The sequence below is a fragment of the Entelurus aequoreus genome, linkage group LG22 (assembly GCF_033978785.1).
Source record: "Entelurus aequoreus isolate RoL-2023_Sb linkage group LG22, RoL_Eaeq_v1.1, whole genome shotgun sequence".
NCBI lineage: Eukaryota > Metazoa > Chordata > Actinopteri > Syngnathiformes > Syngnathidae > Entelurus > Entelurus aequoreus.
The window spans coordinates 17,606,646-17,625,621 of record NC_084752.1 but is presented as its reverse complement, the minus strand read 5'-3'; the positions used below and the strand labels follow the sequence as shown (position 1 = coordinate 17,625,621).

Sequence of the window (18,976 nt, the reverse complement as noted above, 5' to 3'; positions counted from 1 at the left end):
TGCCATCATAGTGCAGTCTACACATATCTCTTATGTTTGACTGCCATCGACTGGTCACACTTATCATTACACCATGTACCAAAAATACTTGCTTCAAGGTCGGTAAGGAAAACCTGAATTTATCCTTACATTAGGGTTATAAGGCGCACTGTCAAGTTTTGAGGAAAAAAAAAAGATTTTAAGTTCGCCTTATAGTCCGGAAAATACGGTAATCAAATTTAAATGAATTCAATAATGCATTTAGTGTAACGATTGTACTTACGTGAAAAAATCTTTCAATGTGCAATTACATTTGCGCATTACCCCATTCCCCGGATTCATACGCATGTGCAGATGCGGGGGCTGCATGCATTCCAATGGGGAGAAGGTCTCTCGGGCTGCAGCTATTGATAATTTATTAATCGAGGAATCTATTGATTCATTTCTTCAATTAATCGAGTAATCCAATAAAAACACTCAATGCGACTTCTAGGGAAAAGGCGGGAGCTGTTTGCGGGGCTTCAAGACAAGCCGCTGTTGCTCTTCTGTTGCATGGCTGTTAAAGTGCTTGATTTGATATGCAGCGGAGCCTGCTTTTAAAATATTCATATCACCAACAATCACTCTTGTTTAATCGTTTCAGCTAAAATCACTATAGTGATTCAAATTTGATTATCTGTGTAGCCCTGTTTTACATCTCTAGCTAGTTACTTTGGCTCACTCACCTGTCGGTGAGGCTTACAAAACAAGCTTTCATCGAAAAAAATTAAACTTTGGGACTGACTGCTCTCACCGTCTTTGTGAGACTACGTGTGCAGGTAGACACCACTCTTTCTTCAGAATGGAAATGGGTCAAACAGGGATTAGGTAGTGGCCCATTTCAGCTCGGGCCTGTAGCTTAAGATGACCTCCGCACACAACCTGTGCCTTGGTGCCTGTAACCCAATAAGCTTGGGCTTAGGACCTACACACATTTGCACACCCAGTCATAAGCTTATGACCTTGCTGCACTTATAGCTATACTTAGAAGAAGGCGCTTTTGCTCAACTAATTCTGATCTGGTAACCTCATTTTGAAGCACTTTCCCGAGCAGACGGTGAAACATCAGCAGATGACTGGATGCTGCCAACTATCCAGCTGCATGCACTCATGGACTGTATCTTCTTTCCAGTAAGAGTATGTCAGCACTCATGCTATCCAGAACCAGAGACCTTCTCCATTGTAGAAAACGAGACTCATTTTTTGTGTCTTTTTACGCATTGAAATTAGAAAGGACGCAGATTTTTTTTTTTACCGATTATCGCTTTCCGTTGGTGTTTTGATTTGTTTCTATTAGTTATTGATCGACTTCAAAGTAATGCAATTTCCGGTACAATTTCTCAAATTTTGATTCGCCGAAAGTTTTATCCAACACAAATACTGCATTTCCGGTATTAGGACTCCCAGGTGTTGTTGTTTTGAAGCGAAGCTTCACTGAAAAGTGGCTCAAGGAGCCACTTTTCAGCAATGGCTCACTTATGAAGATGGGAAGATGTTTTGCACGCCATGTGAACGGGCTAAGAAAAGGAACACCTTTACGACCGGGTGGACTGATTTTCAAAGATCCAGCCTAACCAGGCACCAAGAAACACCCTCCAATTTGGGTCCCTACAATTCCGCTCTTTGGACGGAATGACAAATCCGTCGATATGTTACAACTCTTCATTTACACTACCGTTCAAAAGTTTGGGGTGACCCAAACAATTTTGTGGAATAGCCTTCATTTCTAAGAACAAGAATAGACTGTCGAGTTTCAGATGAAAGTTCTCTTTTTCTGGCCATTTTGAGCGTTTAATTGACCCCACAAATGTGATGCTCCAGAAACTCAATCTGCTCAAAGGAAGGTCAGTTTTGTAGCTTCTGTAACGAGCTAAACTGTTTTCAGATGTGTGAACATGATTGCACAAGGGTTTTCTAATCATCAATTAGCCTTCTGAGCCAATGAGCAAACACATTGTACCATTAGAACACTGGAGTGATAGTTTCTGGAAATGGGCCTCTATACACCTATGTAGATATTGCACCAAAAACCAGACATTTGCAGCTGGAATAGTCATTTACCACATTAGCAATGTATAGAGTGTATTTCTTTAAAGTTATCTTCCTTGAAAAGTACAGTGCTTTTCCTTCAAAAATAAGGACATTTCAATGTGACCCCAAACTTTTGAACGGTAGTGTATGTTTTCCACAAAGCCAAGCGGACATCCACCATGCTATTAACACACCTGAACATGCTAGCGCTCCCTCTCCTAACTCGCCCACTCACTTACACACGTCACTCACCCCACATACCGCCATTCTTAAAGGGGAACACACAGCTTATGACCATCACCAAGCCAGAGATGAAATGCTAGAAGCATTGAGTGCCACTGCATTAAAAGACATTGAAACTAACTTGCCAAATTCTAAGTTTGTTGGCATTATTTGCCATGAAAGTGTAGATGTGGCGGTTTTTAAAGGACAGGTGAGAATAATCAATTCCATTTACACACGATTATCATAATTTCATGACCGAAGCAAAACACTTTTTACACCTTTATGCTGAAATAAATACACCTACAACTTATCAAATAAAAATATAGAAAATAATACTGGCAGCAGTAAAGTTTAGATCCATGAATGAAATAAGAAGGTGAATGAATGTTTATAACTGAATAAATTAACATATGCATAAAAAATAGTTTTCTTCTGAATTCTTTTTTTTAATAAATTAAGTAACATTTATGACAACCTTTTTCCAAAACACAATATAGAATGTGAGATATAACAGGATAATGCATACATTTATCATTTGTTTTAAAAACGCTTACAAAAAAGTGCGACCCCAAATATATACCATGGGACCCCATTTTTATGACTTGATGGGGTCCCTGGGACCCCATTTTGAAAATTCCTTGCGCCAACACTGTAAGACTCTAATGATGCGACCTCTACTCAATTTTTTCTCTGTGCTCATGCAAACTTTTCTATCCTGTCACTGGGTTTCTGGTGTCCACAGTCTGACATCTCTATTAATTAAGGCAAGTCAATTTGATCAGGCAGCAGCGTGGACATGTGCAGTCTGCATCTGGCCTTGCTTAAAACCTCAGGGCACAAGTGCCGCTTAGGGCCCCATTCACAGCCTTAATAGTTGTGCTCCTTTGTGGATGTAATCAAACACAGGAGTTTTCCGTGGCGTCAGAGAACTCCCCTGACGCACTACTGAACCACAGAGGATAGGATGGATGGATTGATGCTCGTTACCGATGATATAATGTGGAGCGAGCGATAGATAAGGTGGACAGGATGAAAAGTAGAGAGTGCAATAAAAGCACACCTAATAAAGGTCAACTGTATTGGCCTTTTATAAGGGTTGGCTTCAAGATAAAAGGATGCATTTAGTACCTTCATAGGACATTCAACTGACTTAATCCACCTCTTAATACCACCACTATTATGTTGCCATTATCTACACCATCAATAATACACCAAATATAACAGGTGTAAATGTAACGACTCAGTGATAAAGGGTTTAGACAACTGCACACCTCTGTACTACAACACCATCTGGTAAATCACTATTTATCTGATAACATGACAAAAAGATAAAGAATTGGAATATAATACATCACATTTACCAGAAATGTTTTACATTCTTAAAATTTCTACCGTCAATGTATTGTGTGTAGATGGCTACGAACTAGGGTTGTACGGTATACCAGTATTAGTATAGTACCGCGATACTAATGAATCATATTCGGTACTATACCGCCGCTAAAAAGTACCGCTCCCCCGCCCGTCGTCGTCACGTTGTGTCATTGCTGGTTTTACGAGCAGAGGAGCATGTTCGGCAGCGCACAATCACGGAGTACTTACAAGCAGACACAGTGTGTAGACAGAAAAGGGAGAACGGACGCATTTTGGCCTAAAAACTAATGATAAAAGTGAAGTTATAACACTGAAACGCCCTCAGGAAGAGGTGCTTTAAAACATGGCTAGCAAGCTAAGAATAGCTAAACATGTTTCACTACACACCGTAGCTCACCGGCTTCACAATGTAAACAAACGCCATTGGTGGATCTACACCTAACATCCACTGTAATGATACCAAGTACAGAAGCGTATCTAGTCGATACTGCTATGATAACATCAATATTTTTAGCATCACTAAATCTTTTGTAGTTTTAAAAAAATGTATATTATGTTTATAAACTCAGTAAATATGTCCCTGGACACATGAGGACTTTAAATATGACCAATGTCTGATCCTGTAACTACTTGGTATCGGGATAATACCCAAATTTGTGGTATCATTCAAAACTAATGTAAAGTATCCAAACAACAGAATAATAAGTGATTATTACATTTTAACAGAAGTGTAGATAGAACATGTTAAAAAAGAAAGTAAGCAGATATTAACAGTAAATGAACAAGTGGATTAATAATACATTTTCTACCACTTGTCCTTCATAATTCTGACAAAATAATAGAATGGAAAATGACACAATATGGTACTGCATATGTCAGCAGACTAAATTTAGAGCCTTTGTTTCCTTACTTACTACTAAAAGTCAACTTGTCTTGTATGTTCACTATTATATTTAAGGACAAACTTGCAATAAGAAACATATGTTTAATGTATTGTACGATTTTTTGTTAAAATAAAGCCAATAATGCAACATTTTTGTGGTCCCCTCTATTTAGAAAAGTATCGAGAAGTACCGAAAAGTATCGAAATACATTTTGGTACCGGTACCAAAATATTGGTATCGGGACAGCACTACTACAAACTATTCATTTTATGGAATGCGACTCGTCGAACAGTTTTGCCCTGGTCAACCAATTAGAGGACGTAGAATGTTAAAGTATTATTGTACCCCGCCAGCTGGCTGTGTTAAAATAATTTGAAATTAGATTAGGCCAGCACTACTGATTCAGAACAACCGGGGAAGTTTACATTAGAATTAGAATTAGAGAGAAGCTGAACTCTGATTTGGCAAAACAAATCAAACATACATGGAAGCAGTGCAGCCAATAAACACACTTTAGAATGAAGGTAGTAAACTTTTGAGAGCAAATCCATTTATTAAAATTGAAGTTGTAAATGTAGGTCAGTGCTCCTGATATTGTTTAGTCCAGCCGTGAAGGTTATAATGACCATGACGCCACACCACTGCAAGGATACAAACACGAACGGCTGGATATCACATTAGTCATCGCTTAATTCAAATGCCAATGCATGAGCGTTTTTCGCATTTATTTTATTACTGGAGTGTACACATTGTGAATATTTTACAGTGTTGTTGTTGTTTGTATACTTGCAGTATATGAGTCATTTACCATGCTGTTGATACCATGCATACTTGATGATCAGTTCTTTTGTTAAGCAATGTTAGTTATTGTAGATTATTAAGCATTCAGCTGTGTAAAACTGCATCAAATTATACTGAAAGGCTTTTTTAATTTTAATTTTGACTCTCTGGGCAGGCATTCCTGTCCCTCTCATGTATTTACATGTAGTGTAAAAGTAAATCCAAAACATGCTTCCGTATGATGTTTATAATGCAGACAATGCAAATTACAACTAACTGATCATCCTTTCTTCTGGCTTACCTCTTTTGTTAAAGGCCTACTGAAATGACATTTTTTTATTCAAACGGGGATAGCAGATCCATTCTATGTGTCATACTTGATCATTTCGCGATATTGCCATATTTTTGCTGAAAGGATTTAGTAGAGAACATCAACGATAAAGTTCGCAACTTTTGGTCGCTGATAAAAAAAAGCCTTGCCTGTACCGGAAGTAGCGTGACGTCACAGGTTGAAGGGCTCCTCACATTTCCCCATTGTTTACACCAGCAGCGAGAGCGATTCGGACCGAGAAAGCGACGATTACCCCATTAATTTCGTGGATGAGGAACGTGAGAGTGAAGGACTAGAGTGCAGTGCAGGACGTATCTTTTTTCGCTCTGACCGTAACTTAGGTAAAAGGGCTCATTGGATTCCACACTCTCTCCTTTTTCTATTGTGGATCACAGATTTGTATTTTAAACCACCTCAGATACTATATCCTCTTGAAAATGAGAGTCGAGAACGCAAAATGGACATTCACAGTGACTTTTATCTCCACGACAATACATCGGCGAAGCACTTTAGCTACGGAGCTAACGTGATAGCATCGTGCTTAACTGCAACTACGCCAGCTCTCATCTGCTCATCAACACCCGTGCTCACCTGCGTTCCAGCGATCGACGGCGCGACGAAGGACTTCACCCGATCATCGATGCGGTCGGCGGCCCGGAGACGGAGGAAGTCAAGGTGAGGACAGCGGTGCGCGTTGTAGCTTTCGACGACACCCCGGCCGCCATCAGGGTCGGCAAAAAACATATATTTCCCTAAAGTTACGTACGTGACATGCACATAGCGACACGCACGTACGGGCAAGCGATCAAATGTTTGGAAGCCAAAGCTGTAGTCACGGTAGAGCGTCTGCTATCCAAGTCAAAGTCCTCCTGGTTGTGTTGCTGCAGCCAGCCGCTAATACACCGATCCCACCTACAGCTTTCTTCTTTGCAGTTTCCATTGTTAATTGAACAAATTGCAGAAGATTCACCAACACAAATGTCCAGAATACTGTGGAATTTTGCGATGAAAACAGAGCTGTTTGTATTGGGATACAATGTGTCCGAATACTTCCTTTTCAACCATTGCCGTCACGCGCAAACGTCATCATACTTAGACATTTTCAACCGGAAGTTTCCCGGGAAATTTAAAACTGCACTTTATAAGTTAACCCGGCCGTATTGGCATGTGTTGCAATGTTAAGATATTATCATTGATATATAAACTATCAGACTGCGTGGTCGGTAGTAGTGGGTTTCAGTAGGCCTTTAAGGACACATTAGATTTGTAATACATTGGGGCCTGATCAACTAAAGGTTTGCATGTACAAACATGTGGAAAATTGATAGCACAAAGCAAAGCTGATCTACTAAGGTTGTGCACAGAGGATTACGTGTCTTAAATGAGCAATCGATTTATCGTGTCTGTCTTCATGAATACAGTATGTGCTGATTATCAGAACACCCACAACACTGGGAAGGGGAACTGCAAATATAATCATTTAGCACTGGCAATGTGATTTATCTAGACTGAAACTGTTCTGTGGCCACTGTCTTACGTCTGTATTTAAGTCGGTTAAAATATGCGTGCAAACTGGCACAGTTACGCACAAATGGCTGTGAGAAATTAGGCAAGACGATGGACAGAGAATCTTCTGTCCTACGTGTGTGGGTCAACATCAATGAAAAATAATAGACGTATCGTGTATTCAGCAATATCATTTAATAATTTTATATCTGCTGGATGACTTAAGGAGCTGATTAAAACTAATACAAATGATTAGCTTTGTGTTACGGCTCAAGCTCCTGCCGCCGCACATTCAGTTGTGCGCTCCCCTCCTGGCGGGGGAATCAACACACCCGACGCTGATTTTCAGCCTCCCAGCCGCTACACTACAGTACTTTAGTCCGCACAGGCTATGGCTAGAAGCACTTTTAAACCGAGTTATAGTTAAATATTTGACAGACCGAGCAAGCAGCAGAGAGGAGCTATCGTAAGCTACTGTACTAAGTCGCTAACAGAAGTGAACAACATAAACAGATGAGATTAGTGATCAAATTGCTACAAGGAGACATATAGGTTCCGTCAGTCTACCACAGGGCAGCTGTGGCTATGAAAGTAGCTTACCACCACCAGGTGTGAATGAATGATGGGTTTTTAACATGTAAAGCGACTTTGGGTACTTAGAAAAGCGCTATATAAATCCCAGGTATTATTATTATTATTATTAAAGCAAATGGTTGTATGTTTAAATAAAGCTGTAGTCCATGGGTCCCCAAACCTTTTGACTCGGGGGCCGCATTGGGTTAAAAAAAATTGGCCGGGGGCCAGGCTATGTATATATATATATATATATATATATATACAGTTGTGATCAAAAGTTTGTAAAGAACATAATGTCATGGCTGTCTTGAGTTACAATAACTTCTACAACTCTTATTTTTTTGTGATGGAGTGATTGGAGCACATACTTGTTGGTCACAAAAAACATTCATGATGTTTGGTTCTCTTATGAATTTGTTATGGGTCAACGGAACATGTCACCAAATCTGCTGGGTCAAAAGTATAGCACAGAACTTTCCTCCAGAAAGTCTTATCTTTGTCCATGTGATGTCTGATGAAACAAAAATTCAGCTCTTTGGCCACAATACCCAGCAATATGATTGGAGGAGAAAAGGTGAGGCCTTTAATCCCAGGAACACCATGCCTACCGTCGAGCATGGTGGTGGTAGTATTATGCTCTGGGCCTGTTTTGCTGCCAATGGAACTGGTGCTTTACAGAGAGTAAATGGGACAATGAAAAAGGAGGATTACCTCCAAATTCTTCAGGACAACCTAAAATCATCAGCCCGGAGGTTGGGTCTTGGGCGCAGTTGGGTGTTCCAACAGGACAATGACCCCAAACACACGTCAAAAGTGGTAAAGGAATGGCTAAATCAGGCTAGAATTAAGGTTTTAGAATGGCCTTCCCAAAGTCCTGACTTAAACGTGTGGACAATGCTGAAGAAACAAGTCCATGTCAGAAAACCAACACATTTAGCTGAACTGCACCAATTCTGTCAAGAGGAGTGGTAAAAAAATTCAACCAGAAGCTTGTGGATGGTTACCAAAAGCGCCTTATTGCAGTGAAACTTGCCAAGGGACATGTAACCAAATATAACATTGCTGTATGTATACTTTTGACCCAGCAGATTTGCTCACATTTTCCAAACTTCATGAATGTTTTTTGTGAGCAACAAGTATGTGCTCCAATCACTATATCACAAAAAAATAAGAGTTGTAGAAATGATTGGAAACTCAAGACAGCCATGATATTATGTTCTTTACAAGTGTATGTAAACATATATGTATATTCCGAGCGCGATGATGTCACGTTATCGATGGGGAAATGCATGTTTAGACAATATGAATTGCCTGAGCGGCTAGGAGACACCCGGAGTAACAAGCGGTAGGGTAGGTTGGAGTTCAAATCCCAGCCGAGTCATACCAAAGACTATAAAAATGGGACCCATAACCTCCCTGCTTGGCACTCAGCATCAAGGGTTGGAATTGGGGGTTAAATCACCAAAATGATTCCCGGGCGCGGCGCCGCTGCTGCCCACTGCTCCCCAAGGGGATGGGTCAAATGCAGAGGACAAATTTCACCACACCTAGTGTGTGTGTGACAATCATTGGTACTTTAACTTTAACTTTAACTTAAAATGGATTAGAAAAGGAAGGATTTAAAAAAAATAGTAATAAAAAAAACTAAAAACTTTTTTCTTGGGACATCCCGCGGGTCGGATTTTGGACACGGGCCGTAGTCTAGGGACCCCTGCTGTAGTCACCCACCAAACGCAGTCGCTGTCGAAAGCATTGCTCACTCCGGAGTCGAAAAGTCAACAGCACCCGGTCATTTAAATTTTTTTTTTGGATGCACAGCACGTCATTGCGCGTCAGAGAGAAGCCTCCATAAACACACAAGGGGAGGGGGTGAACCAAAGAGGGGGAAAAAAACAGCTAATCATGCTGCTCTGTTTAGCTTTCTAAAATATACCGGTATTAACTATTAAACCGTAATGTCGCCCAGCCCTATGTCATTGTTTTGTGTAAAGCTTCTCAATGTCATGTAAAAGTTGAGGTGATACACACAGTTTGACTGCACCACTTTAAGTACTCTGGTTATAGACCATGCAGTAAAAGAGGGAACACATTTTTAACCAAGCATATGGTTTATCTCGCAAGTCCAGCATATATCTTTTGTATAAGGGTCATATCTCTTCCGACTATTGCGATGCCACGCCGTCTTACTTAAGGTTTTTCTGCTCTCGTTTTGTGTGACGGACTGAAAAGCAGACTGACGGACAGTTGCTGCACGCAATGTAAGGCTGAGCGTTCAGATAAAAGCCACCGCTCACATCACTTCGCTGTCACTCAGGGTTTTATACGCTCGGCACAGAAGCGGGGGGCTTAGAGAGCAGGAACTGCACGGCGACTCGGTGTCTGCACTCCTTTTGCGCTCCCTTTGAGATGTCTGCAAAAAGGTCAAACCGAGTCTGGGAGTGTCCAGGTGGACACAAGCGAGGCCCCCGGCCGGGCACAAAACAGACCGTGTCCAATCCGTTCGTAGATTTGATGACATTTCAAATGCGACCCCCGCAGCGAGGAAAGTGACGAACCGATGCAAAAATGTCAGTTTACATTCACTCAGCTAATTTTGTGTTTGCTACAAGGAGACCTGCCAAGGCTGCTGGGTCCTGCTCAAAAAGAAACAATCAAGGGACTCATTCTACTGTGAAGGTGAGGGGACACTCCATATGGGATCAAGAAATACACAAGATGTGAGACTATACCTATGAACTTGAATGAATCCATTATATGCATCATTTTGATGACAAGTTAATTGACTTCTCTGAATGGCAAAGTCACCGTAGATTTTATTTATTTTTTCCCAAGTGGCTTCTGGTAGCAGGAGCTCTGTGCTCTTGTGTCATCCTTTTGTGTTCCCAATGTTTCCCTCTTGTTTTCATGTGTTTTTTTTAGCTTTTTGGTTCAGGACCCTTTGGGACTGTGTGACAAGGGGTGGCACTTTCGTGACTTCTGCGGTGCTTTTTTGTGAACTTCTGGATCTGCCTCCCGGAAGCCTTTTGGCCATGGGGACCAGCTGCTGGGTCTCTGCCACACCAAAGTCCGTTTGGAGAGACTGGAGGAGATGCGGATGAAGAGACAGGGACGGGACGGACAAGCTTCACAGTGTCTTGGCTGAATGAGCAGGTATCGGACACCTCGGCCTCCTTGGACGTAACCTCGCTCATCCATGCGGACTGGACACTGGCCGAGAGTTAGTGGGGGCGGCCAAGGGTGGAGTCGGCTCTCTTGGTTGCTTTGTTGGGTCTGCTCCTGTCTCTGGCCATGCTCCTCCCACCCCAGCAGACGATGGCGTGGAACATGCAGAGGCCACCACAGTGTACCGTATTTTTTGGACTATAAGTCGCAGTTTTTTTCATAGTTTGGCCGGGGGTGCGACTTATACTCAGGAGCGACTTATGTGTGAAATTATTAACACATTACCGTAAAATATCAAATAATATTATTTAGCTCATTCATGTAAGAGACTAGACCAGTGGTTCTTAACCTTGTTGGAGGTACCGAACACCACCAGTTTCATATGCGCATTCACCGAACCCTTCTTTAGTGAAAAATAAAATGTTTTTTTTTAAAATTCAAGACAAAGTTACAGTATATGTTTTTGGTAACACTTTAGTATGGGGAACATATTCTAAGTAACAAAGACTTAATTTAGAGTTATTTGGACACTAGGGGAATATATTCTAAGTAATAAAGACTTAATTTAGAGTTTTTTGGTTAGGGTTAGGGTCAGGGTTAGAGGGTTAGGGTTATAATGAGGCCATGCCGAATAAGGCATTAATAAGTACTTAATAATGACTAGTAAAGAGCCATTATGTTACTAATTTCCATGTTAATAAGCAACTAATTAATGGTGAATATGTTCCCCATACCAAAGTGTTACCATGTTTTTTTTACTGGTGCATACAACAAACTGGTGGTTCAAACAACAAAACCAACACAGTGCATAAACTCACAACAAATTACACACCTGCAAATCAGTCAGCTGTTGCCGTATCCGTAATACGGCGATAGGGAGAAGTTTGTATTTACACGATGAGTCGGGTGTGTTTTCACCTCCGCCGAACCCCTGAGCCCGACTCACCGAACCCCTAGGGTTCGATCGAACCAAGGTTAAGAACCACTGGACTAAACATATAAAATTCCATGGGATTTAGCGATTAGGAGTGACAGATTGTTTGGTAAACGTATATAGCATGTTCTATATGTTATAGTTATTTGAATGACTCTTACCATAATATGTTACATTAACATACCAGGCACGTTCTCAGTTGGTTATTTATGCGTCATATAACGTACACTTATTCAGCCTGTTGTTCACTATTCTTTATTTATTTTAAATTGCCTTTCAAATGTCTATTCTTGGTGTTGGGTTTTATCAAATATATTTCCCCAAAAATGCGACTTATGCTACAGTGCGACTTATATATGTTTTTTTTCCTTCTTTATTATGCATTTTCGGCAGGTGCGACTTATACTCCGGTGCGACTTATACTCCGAAAAATACGGTCCATGTTTTTTTGTTGTTGTTGTTGTTGTTGTTGTTTTACTTTTGTGGCTGTGTGTAGAAGTGGCTGGTTGCATCAGCTTTGCTCTTTTAATGTCTTTAATGTTCTTTGTGTTCTTCGATGTTTCCCTCTTACACACATGTTTATATGTGCTATGGCTATGAGTTTTTTTTTATTTTTTTAACATGGCCTCAGTTTGGACCCCCTCTCCAGAGGCCCAGGCTTAGACTGAATATTTTTCTTCTTCTCCCCAGCGTTGACCTGTTTCTCACCTTTTTTGTAAGGGGCGCCTGAAGTTGGCAGACCCGTCAGCGATCCTGTTCTGTCTCCCTGTAATGTTTGTCTGCTCTTGAATGGGATTGTGTTGATAATCTTAATTTCCCCTCTGGGATTATTAAAGTATTTCTGATTCTGATTCTGATAGCGATGGAAATAAGGTCAGCATGCCACTTCAACAAGTCCTGTGCTTTCCTGTTTTGTGCTTAACGTTTAAATGGAGCACATTTCCTGATAACGTCAACAGGCTCAGTGATTTGGTGACTCAAGACTACTCTCAACAATAACTAAGCAAAACAAAACAGCCTTATGCAGACTTACCTCTGCAAACTGCAACCTGCTGAATGTGCTTTTGGGAGGAGTGGTCAACTTGAAGTTCTTCTTGGGCGCCAGCCAGGTTTCCATGGTCTCCAGCTTGCTTGTAGCCAGATTGGTGGCATGGTGCCTGACAAGGTAGCCCTGGAACTGGTCTGACTGAAAGTAGAGATGCACGGACACAGGGTGGCCCATGGGGAAATACCTGTCAGGAAGCCGAGAGAAGTCATTAGCAACTATCTGATGTGCTGTTTTCATCTTTCAACTTCAGGAGATGTTGATGTATATGCCACCAGTTAGCCAACAGTCAATGAGATGTGTGACATGGCTCACATCAATGCTGTGACCTTTAGTGACGAGACACTGATCAAAGATGTGTGTCTTCCATGCTAATTGTCACCTTTATTTACATTATTGTGCACATGTGCATTTGGAGCAATGCTTCTGACATAACTGCAACACCAATAATTATAATAGTTGTTTTTTTTAGAAAACAGTAACATTAAGAGTAACCCTAATTACAGTTGTGTTATTGCTCTACAACTTGTGCACCACCATTGCTATGTGCATTATATTCTCTCCTATTTGAAGATGGCTCATGGGGTACAGTGGCCATCTTGTAACCAGTTCGGTTCGGTTTGGTCATGGCCTAGAGAGCTCATGTCGAGGTGTCCCTGAGAAAGACACCGAACCCCTAACTGCTCCTGACGGGTTGCGCTTTGCATGGCAGCTTTTGCCATCAGTGTGTGAATGTGTGTGTCTCTATGGGTGAGTGTGATGTATAATGTAAAGCACTTTGGGTATCATTCCAGGTAAAGTAAAGTGCTATATAAACAAATATAATTTACCATTTAACTAGAGGAGGCAAAAGGCTGTCATTGACTGTGTTTTTGATTTTAAGTAAAGTGCTTGCTCATGTGGTGTTCTGCAAGTGTATGATGATTTGAATCTACATTTTATATATACTGTATATATATATATATATATATATATATATATATATATATATATATATATATATATATATATATATACATATATATATATATATATATATATATATATATATATATATATATATATATATATATATATATATATATATATATATATATAGGGGTGTGGGAAAAAATCGATTCTAATTCGAATAACGATTCTCACATTGTGCGATTCAGAATCGATTCTCATTTTAAAAAATTGTTTTATTTTTATTTGTATCTATTTATTTTTAAAAAAAAAAAAGTTTTTTTTAAATATATATATATATATATATATATATATATATATATATATATATATATATATAGGGGTGTGGGAAAAAATCGATTCTAATTCGAATAACGATTCTCACATTGTGCGATTCAGAATCGATTCTCATTTTAAAAAATTGTTTTATTTTTATTTGTATCTATTTATTTAAAAAAAAATATATATATATATTTTTTTTAAATTAATCAATCCAACAAAACAAAACCATAACAATGCAATCCAATTCCAAAACCAAAACTGACCCAGCAAAACTCAGAACTGCAATAAACAGAGCAATTGAGAGGAGACACAAACACGACACAGAACAAACCAAAAGTAGTGAAACAAAAATGAATATTATCAACAAGAGTATCAATATTAGTTACAATTTCAACATAGCAGTGATTAAAAATCCCTCATTGACATTATCATTAGACATTTATAAAAAATAAAAAAAAAGAACAATAGTGTCACAGTGGCTTACACTTGCATCGCATCTCATAAGCTTGACAACACACTGTGTCCAATATTTTCACAAATATAAAATAAGTCATATTTTTGGTTCATTTAATAGTTAAAAGTAATTGACATTATTGCAAACAGTTGATAAAACATTGTCCTTTACAATTATAAAAGCTTTTTACAAAAATCTACTACTCTGCTTCCATGTCAGCAGACTGGGGTAGATCCTGCTGAAATCCTATGTATTGAATGAATAGAGAATCCTTTTGAATCGGGAAAAAAAATCGTTTTTGAATCGAGAATCATGTTGAATTGAAAACAATTCAATTTTGAATCGAATCGTGACCCCAAAAATCGATATTGAATCGAATCGTGGGACACCCAAAGATTCACAGCCATAATTTATATACAGTATATATTTATATATACACTACCGTTCAAAAGTTTGGGGTCACCCAAACAATTTTGTGGAATAGCCTTAATTTCTAAGAACAAGAATAGACTGTCGAGTTTCAGATGAAAGTTCTCTTTTTCTGGCCATTTTGAGCGTATAATTGACCCCACAAATGTGATGCTCCAGAAACTCAATCTGCTCAAAGGAAGGTCAGTTTTGTAGCTTCTGTAACGAGCTAAACTGTTTTCAGATGTGTGAACATGATTGCACAAAGGTTTTCTAATCATCAATTAGCCTTCTGAGCCAATGAGCAAACACATTGTACCATTAGAACACTGGAGTGATAGTTGCTGGAAATGGGCCTCTATACACCTATGTAGATATTGCACCAAAAACCAGCTAGAATAGTAATTTACCACATTAGCAATGTATAGAGTGTATTTCTTTAAAGTTAAGACTAGTTTAAAGTTATCTTCATTGAAAAGTGCAGTGCTTTTGTGACCCCAAACTTTTGAACGGTAGTATATATATATATATATATATATATATATATATATATATATATATATATATATATATATATATATATATATATATATATATATATATAAGATTGTTTATTCATAGTATATATATATATATATATATATATATATATATATATATATATATATATATATATATATATATATATATATATATATATATATATATATATATATATATATATATATATATATATATATACATACAGTACAGGCCAAAGATTTGGACACACCCTCTCATTTCAATGCGTTTCCTTTATTTTCATGACTATTTACATTGTAGATTTGTCACTGAAGGCATCAAAACTATGACACCTGTGAAGTTAAAACCATTTCAGGTGACTACCTCTTGAAGCTCATTGAGAGAATACCAAGAGTGTGCAAAACAGTAATCAGAGCAAAGGGTGGCTATTTTGAAGAAACTACAATATAAAACATGTTTTCAGTTATTTCACCTTTTTTTGTTAAGTACATAACTCCACATGTGTTTATTCATAGTTTTGATGCTTTCAGTCATGAAAATAAAGAAAAGACATTGAATGAGGAGAAGGTGTGTCCAAACTTTTGGCCTGTACTGTGTAATATACTGTATATATATATATATATATATATATATATATATATATATATATATATATATTGGATATGCATTGGTGTAAATTTTGCATACATGGTCTGATTTATAACCTAGTTTTTGCAATTGCATATGTTTGTTTGTGGAAGCCTTCCAGACTGCAAATGAAACCACGCCCCACCTTTCCAAAAGTAACATAATGTATCTTTGGAAAATGTACACTGTTTGACTATATATCTTAAAGGCAAACGTGGACTGGCTTGTCTCAGATGTTGAGATGTCTGAGTCATCTAGAAACTTAAGGAATCTTGGTAGGAATCCAGCTTACACCATCCTAGCCGTTGTGTCCTTGGGCAAGGCATCACCCACCTTGCTCCCAGGGCTGATCACACTGGTGTATGAATGTGAACGACTGTTTGGCGGTGGTTGGAGAGGCCGTTGGCGCAAATTGGCAGCTATGTCAGTCTACACCGGAGCAGCTGGTGTAATGTAGAGTGAAAGAATGATGGGTTCTCAGTTCTCACTGTAAATTGCTTGGCATGTCTGAAAAGGCGCTATATAGATCTAACCCATAATTACTATTAAGTGTTTATTATTATATCATTTTATTACAGCGGAGTCCCTGAAAGCTACTGAAGTTACTCAAAAAACACAAAACACATTGTAGTTTGAATCTCTGCCAAGCATCGTCACATATAGTACAAATGAAGCTTGAAAAGAGTAATTCCAGTAATTAGTTTTACTTTTTCTTTGGCTTTTTTTTCAACAATTGTTAATTGTATTTCACAAAAGTTCAATGTCTTTTAATTTCAAATGAAGTAGACCTCAATGAGAAAGAAATGATGGACATGGAAAGAAGTCAAATGCAATGGGTGTTACTGTGAAATAAGTATAGTAGACAAAGCAATAGTACCACATCATTTAAACATTTTTTTTTATCCAAGTGTATATTGTTGCTTTCATTTGGTTAACTTCTTTTTAAGATTGTGTGTAAAAAAAGAAAAAATTCCCACAGAACAATTTCATTCTTCTCCTTTGGCCTTTCAATCCTCACAGGGGCATAGGCCATCAATGGTGGTCCTCCAGTGTTTCCTGTCCTGACCGAGTCGTTCCAGCTGAACCCAGGTATCTCCGATCGTCTTTGTGTCAGCCTTTAGGTCGGGCTGCCAGGTATTTTTTGGTCAGCCTTTCCTCTGTCTGCTCTGCAGATTCCATGTAAGAGCCTGTCTGGTGATGTTGGTGGCTGTTTTTTGCACGTGTGTCTGATCCATCTCCATCTTCTTCTCTTTATTTCATCCTCAGCTGGTAGCTGTCTAGCTTTCTGCAAGTTTTTGTTGTTACTGATGACTTCTTCGCAGCGGATCTGGAAGATTCTTCTGAGGCATGGATTGATGAAAGTCTGCACTCTCTTGTTGGTCCTCCAAATTTCAGCTCCGTAGAAAAGGACATATGACTTTGGAGATAAACAGCCTAAACTGTGTTCTGAGATCACTCTACTCCACCAAATGTTCTTGAGCTGGATGAAAGCTGTCATTGTATTGGTTATCTGTGCTTTGATATCTGCATCTGTACCTCCCTTTGTCGATGACGCTGCCAATATAAATGAAGGCTTCCACCTCCTCCAGGGGGCTTCCATTGAGGGTTATTAAGTTGCTGTCGAAGGCATTGATCCTGAGGATCTTTGTTTTGTTATTGTGGATGTTTATGCCAAGCTGAGAAGATGCATTGGCCAAATCGGTGGGAAGGGAAGAAACAGTGGGAGGAGACATCTCTGTCTCACTCCAGTCTTCACTTTGAATCGTTGTCTCAGCGTTCCTCCATCCATCCATTTTCTTCCGCTTATCCGAGGTCGAGTCGCGGGGGAGCAGCAGCCTAAGCAGGGAAGCCCAGACTTCCCTCTCCCCAGCCACTTTGTCCAGCTCCTGCCGGGGGATCCCGAGGCATTCCCAGGACAGCTTGGAGACATAGACTTCCCAACGTGTTCTGGGTCTTCCCTGTGGCCTCATACCGGTCGGACGTGCCCTAAACACCTCCCTAGGAAGGCGTTCGGGTGGCATCCTGACCAGATGCCCGAACCACCTCATTTGACTGCTCTCGATGTGGAGGAGCAGCGGCTTTAATTTGAGCTCCTCCCGGATGGCAGAGCTTCTCACCCTATCTCTAAGGGAGAGCCCCGCCACCCGGTGGAGGAAGCTCATTTCGGCCGCTAGTACCCGTGATCTTGTTTTTTCGGTCATAACCCTAAGCTCATGACCATAGGTGAGGATGAGAACGTAGATCGACCGGTGAATTGAGAGCTTTGCTTTCCGGCTCGGCTCTTTCTTTACCACAACGGATCGATACAGCGTCCGCATTACTGAAAACGCCGCACCGATCCGCCTGTCAATCTCACGATCCACTCTTCCCTCACTCGTGAACAATACTCCGAGGTACTTGAACTCCTCCACATGGGGCAGGGTCTCCTCCCCAACCCGGAGATGACACTCCACCCTTTTCCGGGAGACAACCATGGACTAGGACTTGGAGCGTTCCTCCACAAGTGTTAATTTTGTTGAGAAAACATTTTCGTCTTGGTTATAGTCAAGTATTTTCCCCTGACGAAATTTGGACAAAAACGAATCAAAACAAAAGCACGTTGACGAAAACAATGGCGAAATTAAATGACAATGTAGACAGAGACGAAATCCGGACAAATTTTGTCTATTGGCGGGTGGGACAAATTATCCAATCAAAGTACATGTGGGAGAGGGGCAGGTTCAAATCAGAACCAGGGTCTTTGTGAGGGACATTTTTTAGATTTTTCACCCAGAAAAAAGTCTCATACAAGACCTCTATACAATATGTCTTCAACACCGAGACGAAAAAGAAGAGCGGACATATGGACGCACTATACCTTTTCAGCGGTAGA

The 18,976-nt window shown here is 39.7% G+C and overlaps 1 protein-coding gene across 1 annotated transcript in view; it reads right to left on the bottom strand.

The window, feature by feature from the left end:
• The window catches only part of xylt1 (xylosyltransferase I), a 295,672-nt gene that overhangs the window by 34,628 nt on the left and 242,068 nt on the right, over positions 1 to 18,976 (bottom strand). The window contains exon 9 of the mRNA XM_062032690.1: positions 12,852 to 13,050. Coding sequence (XP_061888674.1) covers positions 12,852 to 13,050 — 199 coding nt within the window. The remainder of the gene's footprint in view (positions 1 to 12,851; positions 13,051 to 18,976) is intronic.